Source organism: Mesoplodon densirostris, chromosome 15 (assembly GCF_025265405.1).
Source record: "Mesoplodon densirostris isolate mMesDen1 chromosome 15, mMesDen1 primary haplotype, whole genome shotgun sequence".
Taxonomy (NCBI): domain Eukaryota; kingdom Metazoa; phylum Chordata; class Mammalia; order Artiodactyla; family Ziphiidae; genus Mesoplodon; species Mesoplodon densirostris.
Genome location: NC_082675.1, coordinates 35,654,237 through 35,668,562, shown reverse-complemented (window position 1 = coordinate 35,668,562; position 14,326 = coordinate 35,654,237). Strand labels below are relative to the sequence as shown.

The 14,326-nt window shown below is 41.4% G+C and overlaps 1 protein-coding gene across 1 annotated transcript; it reads left to right on the top strand.

Annotated features, from left to right (window-relative positions):
* Nucleotides 1-640: 640 nt before the first annotated feature.
* On the top strand, nt 641-10,830 carry MYL12B (myosin light chain 12B). The gene is made up of 4 exons (XM_060119684.1): nt 641-760; nt 6,479-6,677; nt 7,393-7,554; nt 10,332-10,830. Exons 2-4 carry the CDS (start codon nt 6,494-6,496, stop codon nt 10,502-10,504), a joined length of 519 nt encoding a protein of 172 aa, XP_059975667.1. The 5' UTR covers nt 641-760; nt 6,479-6,493; the 3' UTR covers nt 10,505-10,830.
* Nucleotides 10,831-14,326: the final 3,496 nt, after the last annotated feature.

The window sequence follows — 14,326 nt, the reverse complement described above, 5'->3', positions numbered from 1 at the left end:
AATCCTTCTGGGCCGAATAAATAGTGGCCTCTTGTCTGAGGGCCCTCGGGACTAAACAATGTTTGCTTCTGTGGGGAGGGGCGGAACGCTTCATAAAATAACACGGTACACAAGAGATCAAATCTTTTGCCCAAAGGCCTCCTCTCGGGATACGCGGGCACAAGCAGACCGCTAAACCTCCTGAGTCACCCTGAGGTGAACCACACGCGCAGGCGCACGACTCCTCGGCGGCAGGGGCGGGGCGCTCTGGGGCGGGGCGAAGGCCAGTCACGTGGGCCTCGAAGCCCTCTCCGCTATTTCCCTACAAGGACTTGGGCTGTCGGGCCCCGCCCCTGGCCGGGCCCTGGAATGTGCGGAGGGGCAAACCCACGGGACAGTCAACCATTTGCCAAGAGGAAAGGGGGGAAGAAAAGCTTACATTGTAAGAAGAGGTATTAAAAAAAAGGAAAACTCAGTCATCAGACCCCGCGAACCATTACACCTTCTTCTACGTTCTAAGTTGCCCGCTTGACACGTCCTTCCCATGCACTTGGTCAAAACTGCGCCCTTTGAGCACACCGGCAACTCCCCCGCCCCGTCGCCCTTCCATTAAGCCAGGCTCACACTGTTAGCAGAGAATGGTGACTCGCTTCCTTCCGGTCCGCTAAGCGGAGGCCGGAAGTGTTGTTTGCAGCGTCTCTGGGAGTGGAAGGGAGTTGGTAGCGGCAGTCAGGGAAGCGAGGAGTTCCCTGAAGCGCTCGGGTTCTCGCGGCTGAGCAGGGTGAGTGGTGCTCGCTGTCGGGCGCGTGAGGCCCATGCCGGAGCGCATCCCCTCGGGACGGCTTGTGGGGGGGCAGTGGCGCTCCCCCGGCGCCGGGAGCGCACCTGGGCAGGTGTACCAGCCGGTTCCCGGGTTTCGAGCCCCAGTGCCAGCTCCAGCATCGAAGGCCGCTGCTGGAAGCGGCCCAGACGCCGACTTCGCTCCTTTGCCCAAAGTAGGAGCTCGGGAAGTGCGGCTTACTCTGCTGGCGCCGCGAGCTTGGGCGGCGGCAGGCCTGCGAAACCCGAGCCCCGCGGAGCTGACTCTGGGACTAAGTTTAGTTTATAACGTAAACTTGCCCGATTCAAGAGAGTTTGCGCAAAAACTGTAGCACAGTGCGCCCCCCTCCCCCCCCGCGCTGCAGCTGTTGTTGCAGCTGTGTGGCTACGTTTAGTGGGAATAACCACCTCAAATTAGCAACTTCCTCAGCTCAGTGTCCACTTTTGTAATTAGAGTTTTATTTTTAAGTGATATTTGGACAAAGAGGAGTTCGGGGTTTAGTATGGGGCTGCAGAAAAACTCCGAAATACAGTACCGTGTTACTCTTGGGTGGAGACTCGGGGTTAGGTCAATTTCCCAAAGTGTTTCCTTTTAAAGTAGTTGGTTTATCAAAGAGTGTATCAGTTCTTTACAGAACTTTGGAACAGAAATAAGCGTTAGGTTGAGATTTTAACTTAAGTGCAAAAAGTTTTATATCTAAAGGTGAAGAAAGTAAATATTTCCTATAATTACTACTATTTGTTTCATGTTCTGGAAGGCTTTTGATAAAACTTAACCAGAAAACGCTTTTTATTTTAAAAAGTGAGGCTTTACTGGCAAGTGAACCACGACAAAGAATTGCCTTTGTCAAGTGCTGAGAACTTTTTGGGTGTGGCAGTCTAAGGGAACTAATCCTACCTTCTACTGGAAGTTTGCGTAGGAATTGAAAACTTGTTTTAGTTGGAACGGAAGCACCAGCCTGAAAATGTACTTTTAAAAAGCCGTGGTTAGCACCAAAAAATTACATATACTTAGCTTTAAAAAAAGAAGTGCATTGATTAAATGAGACGGTAGATTTGGTAAGCAGATACTACGTGCTCTCACATTAGGAAGTGTTTTCTAAAACGGGAGTTTTTCCTTAAAGAATATAATCATATTTCCAGAATACTATCAATTTGAGTGTTAGTTCTGTAGAAAAAGTCTTCGGATTAGTTTACATTTATTACCACTACAAACGCTGGACTCTAGGATTCTAACTAGAGTAATCTAATGTAATATTGGTATGGATTAATCCCATTTTATAAATGAAACCAAAGTATCTAGAAATTCTGAAAAATCTTCTGGTTGCCCTTGATGTGTGGGGACAGTCTCTTTGAGGATCTTTATTTTCCATTTCCCCCATCACTTAATCTAGTCTAACATCTTCCTTACATAGTTTGTATCCCTCCTTTTGTCATAACCCTGAATGATTCTCTTCCTATTTGATCAAGCTAAAAGGAAAAATCTAGAAATTCATTATCACCAACACTCCCTGTCCCTGATTAAGACAGGATTATACTCCTTCAGATCTGTAAACTGAATCTCCTTGTCTGAATCTCTTCTATATATTTAATAGAAGCTGGCTCTGCAAGTCTGGGGGTTTTCAAGTTCCATACAACATATAGCCCTTCACACCAAAGATCTTAAATTAAATGCTTCAAAAATAGACTCTAGACTATAACTTAGGATGAGTGAGGACATAACTCGGAAATCTCAGGTGCCTTCATGGCAATCTTCCCACCCTAAATAAAGAATAGTTACATTGATGAATAAAATATTTTCAATTTTCTTTTGCCCTAGTTTATGAGAGTTGTGTGTTTGCTGAAGGCTTGTTACATGAAGAGCGTTACAGGTTGACTGGTTTGGGGAGAGTAAAAGTGGACAGCGTACTAGAATCATAGCAAGGAGGACAATGACAGTATCTATCATCAATGATCTTCTCCTTCGGATCACAGCACTGTTCCTCATTTGGCTCCCTCTCCGCCAGTGTTTATTCCATCTATACTTTCAGTTTGGTAGGGGAAAATAAAAAACACCCTTTCCTTATTTTGAAATAACTGACTGCAAAGCTGAACTCCCTGTCACTATAAGGATCTGGGTTTCTGGTGGGAGATAAACTCACAGATTAGAATCCAACCTCCTTGCAAAAGTAAAGGCCCATGTAGTAACTTGCCCAACGGTATACTACCAGTTTTTGGTAGAATTAACTACCCTAATTTGTTAGAATTAAGACTAACGTTTAAGTCTCTTAATTCTAAGGACGTCTTGTAGCTTTTAGGATTTTTCAGTCTTCTCCCCCCGCCCAAATCTTTTAGAAACAAAGATTTTTTCTGAACTCACAATATTTGATAATCATGTACCACCTTTGAGTTATTTTTCATTTTTGTTACGCATTGTTTTAACTTGAGAGCCATACTCCTGGAATGAAAACTATGTGACTCATTTCATAAGTTGAACCAATCATCTCATTTCTTTAAAGTTGCCTCCCCAACTATATTTTAAGCTTCTTGAAGATAGCACACCTACCTTACATTTCTTAATTCTTAAATAATAATCAGCACTCAGGACATTTAATGCACATGAATGTAACTCTACTGATCATATTAAAAGTTGATGGTTAAGTATCGAATGAGCTAAAGAAAACTCCTGTGAGACCACTGTCAGTGCTGACCCCCAAAAAACCTTTATAATGTTTAAAAACTATGTTAGAATGCATTTACAAATTTAAAGAATGCATGATTTTTAAAAGGCTAAATAGGGGACTTCGCTGGTGGCACAGTGGTTAAGAATCCGCCTGCCAGTGCAGGAGACACGGGTTTGAGCCCTGGTCCGGGAAGATCCCGCATGGCCGCGGAGCAGCTAAGCCCATGCACCAGAACTACTGAGCCTGCACTCTAGAGCCCGCGGGCCACAACTACTGAGCCCTCATGCCACAACTACTGAAGCCCACGCACCTAGAGCCTGTGCTTCGCAACAAAGAGAAGCCACCACGATGAGAAGCCGCGCAACCCAATGAAGAGTAGCCCCCACTCGCCACAACTAGAGAAAGCCCGTGTGCAGCAACAAGACCCAACACAGGCAAAAATAATAAATTTATTTATTAAAAAAAAAGCAACTGTAAAAAGGCTAAATAGGAAATACATCAAAATTCAAGAATGAGAGTCGCTGTGTGTTAGTTTATAATCCAAACTAAGTTTTAAAAAGGTGTATAGAGGACCCGCACCAAATTGAGTATTATGAGTTTTTTGGTTTTGTTTTTATACGTTTATTTATTTATTTATTTATTTATTTATTTATTTATTTTTAGCTGTGTTAGGTCTTCGTTGCTGTGCGCGGGCTTTCTCTAGTTGTGGCAAGTGGGGGCTACTCTTCATTGTGGTGTGCGGGCTTCTCATTGCAGTGGCTTCTCGTTGTAGAGCACAGGCTCTAGGTGCACAGGCTTCAGTAGTTGTGGCTTGCGGGCTCTAGAGCGTAGGCTCAGTAGTTGTGGCACGCGGGCTTCAGTAGTTGTGGCTCGTGGGCTCTAGAGTGCAGGATCAGTAGTTGTGGCACACGGGCTTAGTTGCTCCATGGCATGTGGGATCTTTCTAGACCAGGGCTCAAACCCATGTCCCCTGCATTGGCAGGCGGATTCTTAACCACTGCACCACCAGGGAAGCCTATGAGGTTTTGTGGATTAAAAAAATCAGTTGTATCAACCATTTGACCGATAATTTTCATCAATTTCTTTTTTCTTAAAATAACTGACATTTATGCATCATTAGGGAATATAATGTAGTCAAACAAAACAGACTGTTTTTAAAGATGTACTTTGTTTTGCAAAGACATGGCATACCTAAAATATTAAAGAGATGTGGATTGGTAAATATATGCCACTCATTGGGTCTCAACCGCTAACCCAAGTCCTGGAGTCCATTTAAGAGATGGAAGAATAATACATATATGCTATAACTCCTTGTAGTTTTTAAAACTACATTTAGAATAGACGGGGACATTACAGTTCCATATAGTTTAGATAATAGTGGGATTTACTGCGTCCAGAGGTGTTACAGAGTGAAAATATGCATTCATGAAAGGGTGATTAAAGGAAACTGTGGAAGAGTATATATCATAACTGCTGTGTCACGTAGGGTATATCTTACCAGCAACACATTCCAGTGTATCCTAGGAGTGCTATATTTAATGGACTGGAATTTGTGACTCTCCTTTGTGGAATTTCCTTCTAAAATCTGAGAACAGATTTAGCTTAAAAAAAAGAAAATCTGAGGCAGAGTCAGAGCTTTTCTAATTATTTCCATAATGGAATTTAGCCTGGCTGATATGGTGTAATCAAGGAAAGAATGTAAGTAATAAGTTTTTAAACTCATGTGGAGCGTTGTGTTCTAAAGTCACTTTGCAGTACTGACATCTAGGTAGTACTTCATTCTTTACAATCCACAGACTTATTTTTAGAGTGAGGGCATAGTGTTTTGCTACATCATAGTTAAATGTTGTTTTCAGAACGTAAGCTTTAAAATTGTTGTCCTGGTCAGAGAGTGAAATCAGTAGTGCCTATTTTAGACCTGCTTCAAAGAATATAACTGAATACAGTGTCTTAGTCTTTTGTGTTAGAGGTTTTCCAGACTGCCATTGCCACCTCAGCTCTGAAAGATGGTATGGTAAAATTTTATTATCTGATGACTGTGGGATTTTTAACTTCAAACAAACTTTTATAGTATTAAAGGTTGTGTTGAAAGGAAAATTACCTCTTCATCTTAGGTATGATTAAACATTATTTTTAACTTAAATTTTACAGGGATAAATTTAGACTAGAGAGCAAAGATAGTTTCTGTACCTCTTAAAATGCTTTCTAAAACATTTTAAAAACTAAATTGCTTTAAAATTTTTTATTGTGCTCTGATTTTTGTTTAGAGGACTTAGTCACCTCAAGTGATTTAGCTTAGCTCTCTGCAACAAATTGGTTAGGATAGAGTGGAAATGTTTACAAAACTTAATTATTGATGAATTACCTTTGGAGTTTTCTATACTTCTTCAGTTAGCCTTTTAACAGATATCTTTCCTGAAGTACTTTGATTCCAGGAGTGAGGGTGCGATAAGAAATGTTAGTTGCGAGTGGAAGAATGGTATTTGGCAGTAAGATTAGGAGATGAAGACCTGTCCCATCAGTTAATCCTCCTTCCTTCTTTCTGTCCACCTTAGAATGGGAGGCTGGTTTCAGCTAGGGCTGCAGAAGGATAGACCTGTTGAAGATGAGTTAGTGTCCCTCAGTACTCCATAGCACTGATGTACAGAACCCAACGTTTTTTGTTTCTTGTTTTCTGTATTGTTATTAAGCTAGTAGATTGGGTTATTGGTCCTTAATCAGCTGTCCAGTAATACTGGGGACAGGAAATCTTGTTGATAATGCTCTGAGCTTTGAATTAATGTTGGTTGTAGTTTCGTCACAACTACTAACGATGAGTGGACTCAAAGCAAGAGTCTGGTTTTTCTCTTTGTAGATTGATTCTCTGCATAATGGTATCGATTAGTTGAGAGAGATTTTTGCCAAGTGATACTATCCTGTGGAATAGTCTTTAGACACATCTCTAAATGGCTCAAACGTATCAGGAAGGTTGGTTCAGTTTACTTTTTGTTATTTCTTGTATTTCCCTTCTTTGTTAGGATTTAACCGCCACCATGTCGAGCAAAAGAGCAAAGACCAAGACCACCAAGAAGCGCCCCCAACGCGCAACCTCCAATGTGTTTGCCATGTTTGACCAGTCACAGATTCAGGAGTTCAAGGAGGCCTTCAACATGATCGATCAGAACAGAGATGGTTTCATCGACAAGGAAGACTTGCATGATATGCTTGCCTCCCTGGGTAATGATCAGTTTTTTTTTTTTTTTTTTTTTTTTTTCTGTACGCGGGCCTCTCACTGTTGTGGCCTCCCCCATTGCGGAGCACAGGCTCCGGACGCACAGGCCCAGCGGCCATGGCTCACGGGCCCAGCCTCTCCGCGGCATGTGGGATCTTCCCAGACCGGGGCACGAACCCGTATCCCCTGCATCGGCAGGCGGACTCTCAACCACTGCGCCACCAGGGAAGCCCAATGATCAGTTTTAACATTAATAAATCAAATAGAATTTCTATAACAACTTTTATATTTATTTCTTAAGCCAATCTAATGATGCTTTGTGAAGCCAATCTAATGATGTTACAGTTCACTAAGATTCAAAGTCTGGAGCACTGTTTCCCAAAGCATGGTCCCCGGACCACCTGCAGATTTCTGGCCAAGTCTCGGGGTTCGGCTGGGGGCCAGCCGTGTACATGCATGCACTGCAAACACTGATCTTGATTATGAGAGCAGTGTTATTCCTCCTGACATGCCAGTGGAACAGCACACAGTCTCCAGACTCTTAATACGGATCCTATTCATTGAGAAGACTTTTCCGAATAGTTTTGCTATCTTGAATGCAAATAGCAAACTGTTCAAATGATCATCTTTCTTGTCAAAATGTTTACCATGATGAATTGTTGTTGCATTTTGTGGTGTAATTATCACCCTCTTAAAATTATGACCCTCTTTTTTGTTTAGGGAAAAATCCAACTGATGAGTATCTGGACGCCATGATGAATGAGGCTCCAGGTCCCATAAATTTTACCATGTTTCTCACGATGTTTGGTGAAAAGTTAAATGGCACCGATCCAGAAGATGTCATCAGAAACGCTTTTGCTTGCTTTGATGAAGAAGCAACTGGTAAGTCTGAGGTAACCTTTAATTACCAAGTGATTTAATTTTTGGTTATGGCAACTAAAGTATATAATAACTTGAAATATGATGACATAATACTCTCAGGTTTATACCATACCTGTTTTGGGGGATTTTGGGGGACAGGTTTTGCCTATGGCTTGTTAGTCACTCACTTCACTGCCTCTGCCCGTAAATATTTAATTTACAATTTAATAGGTGTATTTGAAACTTCTTTAGGAAACTTATGTTACTCCTTTACTAGAATAATTCCACAAGGGTCAGGCACTCAGTAAATGTGTGTCAAACGAATATCTTTTACTGGAGCAATCTTGGGAGAAGTTTAAATTGATGTAGGCGATGATACCAGTACAATCCTATGTTTGTTTATCAGGTACCTCTCAGCTCTGAGAGTGTTTAGATCTGGTATCTAACCTCTCCCTCTGGAATCAGGTGCCCCGGTTTCATAATCCTATTCTGCATAATAGCTGTGTGATTTCAGGCGAGTTACTTAACTTCTCTAAGCCTCTGTTTTCTTATTTGTAAGGTGGACAGTAATACTACCTACCTGTTAGGGTTGTTGTGAAGATTAAATGAGGAAATGAGATAGTAGCTTACTGCCTGTACAGAGTGGACTCTCAAAGACACCCAAAAGGTTAACCAAATACATGCCAGATAAGGGGGTAACTCCCATGGCAAGTTTTTGAGAAGGAAGGCACACCCTCTGGTTACACATGACTTGGACTAGTTTAAACAGTCCAAGCATAGTTTGGGCATGGAAGCATAGTCTCCCCACTTTGGCTTTCAAGGCTCCACACGATAGGGCCTCATTTGGCCTGTTCAAGTAGACCACCCTCAACTCTTCTAACCTTCCAGACTCCTCCATGCGTTGTTGCCCTGACTTACCTCCATCATTTCTGCCTCTGCCTTTCCTCCTTATACCACCTCCTTCCTCCTTCCCCTTGAAATCAAGACTCTGAACAGTTATTTCTGGAAGGGGTAGGGAAGGGGCAGGCAGAAGAGACCTTTTTCCTGCTAAAAACATTTGTGTATTGATTGAATTTTTATAGTCAATGGGTATTACTTTTTTAGTGGAAGGGAATAAAACCATAAAAGAGTAAATTGACTTATTTATTCTTCAAAGTCATCTCAATGGTCACATTCTTTATAGAGCCTTACCTGTGTTTTCATACTATTTTTTCCTGACCTCTGGGAAAACTTAAAAGCTCTCCCTTTCCCCCTCCAAAGTATTTTATGTATGTCTCTACTGGCACATACTCTACCTGAGCTTCTACTTTAGTTGTGTGCTTATTTCTAATCATCACAGTCTCTCCCTGCTCCCAGGATAATGGCTGTGTCTTCACCAGCATTCCATTCCCATCTTTGTAACCCCTCCCAGCTCCTACCACAGTCCCTTGCACATAGTCAATGATGATTTTACATGATAGTTGAATGACTTGGCTGGAGATGAGGATTTATTTCTACAAGCTAAAAGTCTAAGATTTGGAGAACTTTTTTTTTTAATCTAGGATTGAATTAGCAAAAACAATCCATAAATCTAGAGTTTCTTTTGTGAACTGACCTTACACTTTAAACTCATAGGAAATATATAATCAATGTTTTAGCTTAATTTCACATACAAGGAAGTTGTCAGATTTTTCTTCTTTTACTTAATGAATTTCAAAATTTCTGTGCTTGAATGGTCATTTATTACCTTTGGATTACCGCATTAGTGGGTCTCAATCATGATTGCTCATGGGATTTACTTGGGGAGCCTTTTAAAAATATCAGTAACAGGGCTTCCCTGGTGGCGCAGTGGTTGAGAGTCCGCCTGCCGATGCAGGGGACAGGGGTTCGTGCCCCGATCCCGGAAGATCCCACATGCCGCGGAGCGGCTGGGCCCGCGAGCCATGGCCGCGGAGCCTGTGTGTCCGGAGCCTGTGCTCCGCAACGGGAGAGGCCACAGCAGTGAGAGGCCCGCATACAGCAAAAAAAAAAAAAAAAAAAAAAAAAATCAGTAACAGATAATAAATCAAGGGTGGCCTCTGGGGTTGTTTTGTTTTGAGCTCCCTGGGATGATTCTTATGTGTAGTCAGGCTTTATGAGAACCCTGCTTTCACAAGTCCAGAGTAGAAAGCCTTCCTTTCAGCTCACCACTATACCCCCAGTGCCTATCCCAGTGTCTGCAACATAGTTAATGCTCAAATATCTACTCAGTGTTTTTGCACGTCCTGGGCCTGAACATATTTGTTACTGAATCTAAAATTAGATTTGTTTAAAAACATTTTTTAAATCTCATTTTACATATAAAGAAAAAGAAGGAGGTAAAGTGAAATGCCTGAAGTAACATAGCTTGTTAAAACTGGACCTCAAGACTTCAGTATGCTTTCCACTGAATGACATTATCGATGTTTATGATGATTTTAGTGTATTTACTTGTAGAATAAGTGTGACCATGCTACTTTAAGGAACCATGAGGCTTAGATTCCTTCATCATATATTATGGCTTGTGGTTAGGCATAGGCTTAGCCACTGTTATCAAGAGATCAGGAGATGGATGTCGGGTGAGGCCAGTAGAGCAGAGCAGGTTAACATCACTAAGCAACAGGGCATTTTCTAGGCAGCTGTCTGCTGAGGCTGGCCTCAGCATGTCAAGACCTCATATTTCATACATTGGCATGCTTCTAGTTCTTAACATATAGCCCATGTTTAGTCAAGTGTAGATGCCCCTTGCAGTTACTCCTCAGAGCAGTGTGTCTTCTAATCCCTGGTTCTTTTTTCTTTAGGCACCATTCAGGAGGATTACCTGCGAGAGCTGCTGACCACGATGGGAGATCGGTTTACGGATGAGGAAGTGGACGAGCTGTACAGAGAAGCACCTATTGACAAAAAGGGGAATTTCAATTACATTGAGTTCACGCGCATCCTTAAACATGGAGCGAAAGACAAAGATGACTGAAAAGAACTTCAAATTCCAGCCAAACTTTCCTTGTTGCTACTTTGGGTATTTCTGAGACTTTCTCTTAGAGCCTATTGCATGCCCTTAGCTTTACAGCTTTTGCCTTTCTTGTTGTATTTATTCTCAACCATTTGGGGCACATGCATCTCTATAATCAGACTGGAAATGGGACTTTTTGTCATTTTCAGAATAGAAAATAGGGTAGTTTAACTTACCCCTACCTTCCCCTCCCCCATAACTGCAGTCTACAAAGAGTCGATATATTTTTTCAGAGAAGGTTATTCACTCAATTTTTTCTGAACCATAATTAAACTTTATGATAGAAACTTACTTGTTTAAAACTTCTTTATTTACCAAAATTGGCTTTTGTTGGTCTTGGTTGCAATTATTTATTTATTTATTTATGTCTGCGTTGGGTCTTTGTTGCTGTCCGCGGGCTTCTCATTGCAGTGGCTTCTCTTGTTGCAGAGCATGGGCTCTAGGCACGCGGGCTTCAGTAGCTACGGCTCGAAGGCTCTAGAGCACAGGCTCAGTAGTTGTGGTGCACGGACTTAGTTGACCCGCAGCATGTGGGATCTTCCCCGACCAGGGCTTGAACCCGTGTTTCCTGCATTAGCAGGCGGATTCTTAACCACTGCGCCACTAGGGAAGCCCTTGGTTGCAACTTCTAAAGAAAGGTAGTGAGAATTCACTGGCTGTCCAGTAGTTAGGACTCCACCTGCACTTTCATTGCCAAGGGCCCGGGTTCAATCCCTGGTCAGGGAACTAAGATCCCACAAGACGTGCGTGCGGTGTGGCCAAAAATAAAGAAAGAATGGTAATGAGGCAAATCTTAGAAAATAATACAGTTGTTAGACCTCCCCCTTATTCCTGCCAGTTTTCCTAACAATCCTACTCCTCTACTATTCATTCTTCCCCCTTTTTAAAGAAATCCAATTTTAACTGCCTTTATTGAGTTTCCTGCACTTTGCCTTCCAATTTTAAAAATAATTTCCTGTAAAATTTACATGTATATGATAGCTTTGGTAGCTTTAAATCCTAAAGTTTAACATACCTGCCAACATCACCCCATATCTGTTCTAATCTTTTGTACATAACTTCATGTCATTTAAAATTAGACCAGGCCACTGAGTGTAATTTTAATTTGTCCTAATTTTTAAAACTATTTTAGCCCCAAAGGTTCTATGGAATGCTTCTACCAGAAAGGCGGACTTTTTGTATTGTATTTCAAAGTGTTGGAAACACAATATGGTTGTTGTTGGTTTGTTTTGGGTTTTTTTGTATATAGTTTTTTTATCACACAGTCCTCATTGAAGTACTGTGTTTATTTATGCAGAGATTCACATGAGTTCATTTGTGAATGTTTGACATTCCTGACCTGCCCATGGTCAGAACAGCTGAAGCTACATGCCTGGGAAAGTGAGGTCATTATTTCAATCCTAAAAATAACTCCTGATATTTGCAGGAATGCAGGACTGTTTTCAGAGTTAATCAGGAAATGGTAGACAGTTTTATTCACTTCAGGCTTCAGAAATCTGACTCTAAAGGATTCATAAGTTTAAGAAAGATCTTGAAACAGTGGGGGGAAAAGTTGGGTGAAGAGGGTTGACAGTTAACCTGTGAAGATGAATAATTGATAATTACTATAACTTTATGTTTTATACTACTATTAATAAGACTGTCATTGGACAAAACTATTACCTCATTGAATATGCAATTACTGAATGCCTTCAGGGCAGCAGACCTTTACACTCAACAGGACAGGTGAGCTAGATTCTTTAACCTCAGGAGACCAGCTTAAAATAGGAGAAGGACTAGTAACAAGACTGCTCTTGGCCCTTTCAAGATTAGAATCTTAGCACCTGCCTTAACTCTGCCTTTAATGTGTTCCTGAATTTTGTTCAGTGGTTTAAGCAAAGTACTTTTTCCAGGGTATAGCCATGATGCTGAAATTGTTGAACTAAATTTACATTTCAACTGAAAAAAATATATAACTTCTGCTTTGTTAACAAATTTCCAGTCAAGAACAAATAACATTGTTTCCGTACTGAAAAAAAGGTAGCCTCATCTACTAAAATTATCTCTTGCAGTATCTCCACTTCCATTTCAGATAACTGCTCAAAGAACCAGCCGCCATTAGAAACAGTGGATAGTCTCTCCTGAATGAAATGTCTCCTCATTTAGTAATAGCATTCTCTATGTAGTAAGTAGGCTTTGCTTAAGTAAAGATGATTGACAGTAAAAAGCTAAAGCATCTACTCCAACAGTGCATTTGATAGAAAAACTGGTCTCCATGATGAAAGCCAGACTTGAAACAAACCATTTCAAAAGTTGTGATGAAACCAGCCTAATGGGGCAGCCTCCTTACCCACCTGCTTATGATTACATTGTCATTTGGACTCCAGGGCCCAAGTTTTATTTGATCAAGGAGCCTCTATGACTGCACGAGAGCGGGAATTTATGAGTGCTACTGGGAAAAAAGGGAGCAGACCAGACAATATGAGACAAGTAAAAGCAAATTCTGGAAAGGAAAGGCAACTTTTTTTTTTTACAAAGTATGAGGGGGGAAAGGACAGCAAGAGATGTACTAGACTTTGAGAAGTGCAGGCAAGTTGTAAGAAGGATCAGATAGAGGATGGTAAAAGAGCTTAGTAGATAGAGCCACAACAGTGTTATGGAAACCAAGTGAATAATTTCAAGAGTGAGGAAGTTAGTAGTGTTAAACCACAGAAAAATCGAACACAGGAAAATTTTAATGAGGCCACTGGATTTGGCAAGTCGGTCACTTCTGCCAGAGCTGTTAAGGTAGAGTTTTGAGTGCAGAATCCATAGTGTAGCAGGAGACAGGGACAATGCCTGGGCTTGCGGGTCAGGCCAGCTGCATTTTAATCTCATTCGTGCTACGTCATGGCTTTATAACCTTAAAGTTATTTAACCTCGCTCGACCTCTATTCATTTGTAAAACTGAAGTAATGCTCTGGCTCATAATAGGAACATAATCTATTAATATATAAAGCAGCATTTTTCTGATTAGGAGCAGTATGGGTGTTTTAGAGCCAGACGTGGTTGAGTGAATAATGCCTGCTATTTGATGAGCTTTGTGTCCTTGGGCAGGTCGCCCATCCCTAAGAGTCAGTTTCCTCACCTGTTTAACAGGGACAATACCCTCCACGTTTGTTGTGAAAATAGAAACACTAAAGCTAAATGGGTCTGGCACACAGTAGGTATTCAAATAGTGGTTATTCTGTTTACCAGCAGGGGCTGTTGGGCAGTGAGGAGAGGCTTGAAGGGAAGGCAGGACCAAAGAGCATTTCTTTAGAGATTCAAGCCTGTCTGTAGACAGAGGAAGAAGGCAAATGAGTGTAAGCAAATGAGTGTAAGCAAATGAGTGAAACCAAAGGAATGATGTGCAGGAGCTAGGAAGAGATAGAACCTAGATCACATGTTGTAAGATTCTTAGAAAAACAAAAATGGATACTGCTCCCTCTGAAAACGGGAAAGGGTAGGTGATAGGAGTTTAATCGTAGTTGGAGATTAAAAGCTGAGGTTAGGAGAAAGGTCCATAGTGGTTTGATAGTAAATTGTCTCAAACTAGAATTTAAAGGGTTGTTATGAGCATTTAATGAGAATATACATAAAATTGGTACCAAGTAGATCCTCAAATAGTTTTAGATTTCCTGAGTAGGTCCAATATGCCAGAATAGTTTGTGTCTTTCTAGATCCTCCTTAAGTGTACAATTTCTTGATTGCCCTGCAACCCTGGTTTTTATCTTTGCTGTCCTCCTGAAAGGCATTGCTGAAGCTAATCCCATATTGAAGAAA

Coding starts and splice junctions, on each gene's coding strand:
- MYL12B (XM_060119684.1), top strand. CDS start 6,494: ATGTCGAGCAAAAGAGCAAAGACCAAGACCACCAAGAAGCGCCCCCAA. Junction 6,678..7,392: donor TGATATGCTTGCCTCCCTGG/GTAATGATCAGT, acceptor TTTTTTGTTTAG/GGAAAAATCCAACTGATGAG. Junction 7,555..10,331: donor CTTTGATGAAGAAGCAACTG/GTAAGTCTGAGG, acceptor TTTTTTCTTTAG/GCACCATTCAGGAGGATTAC.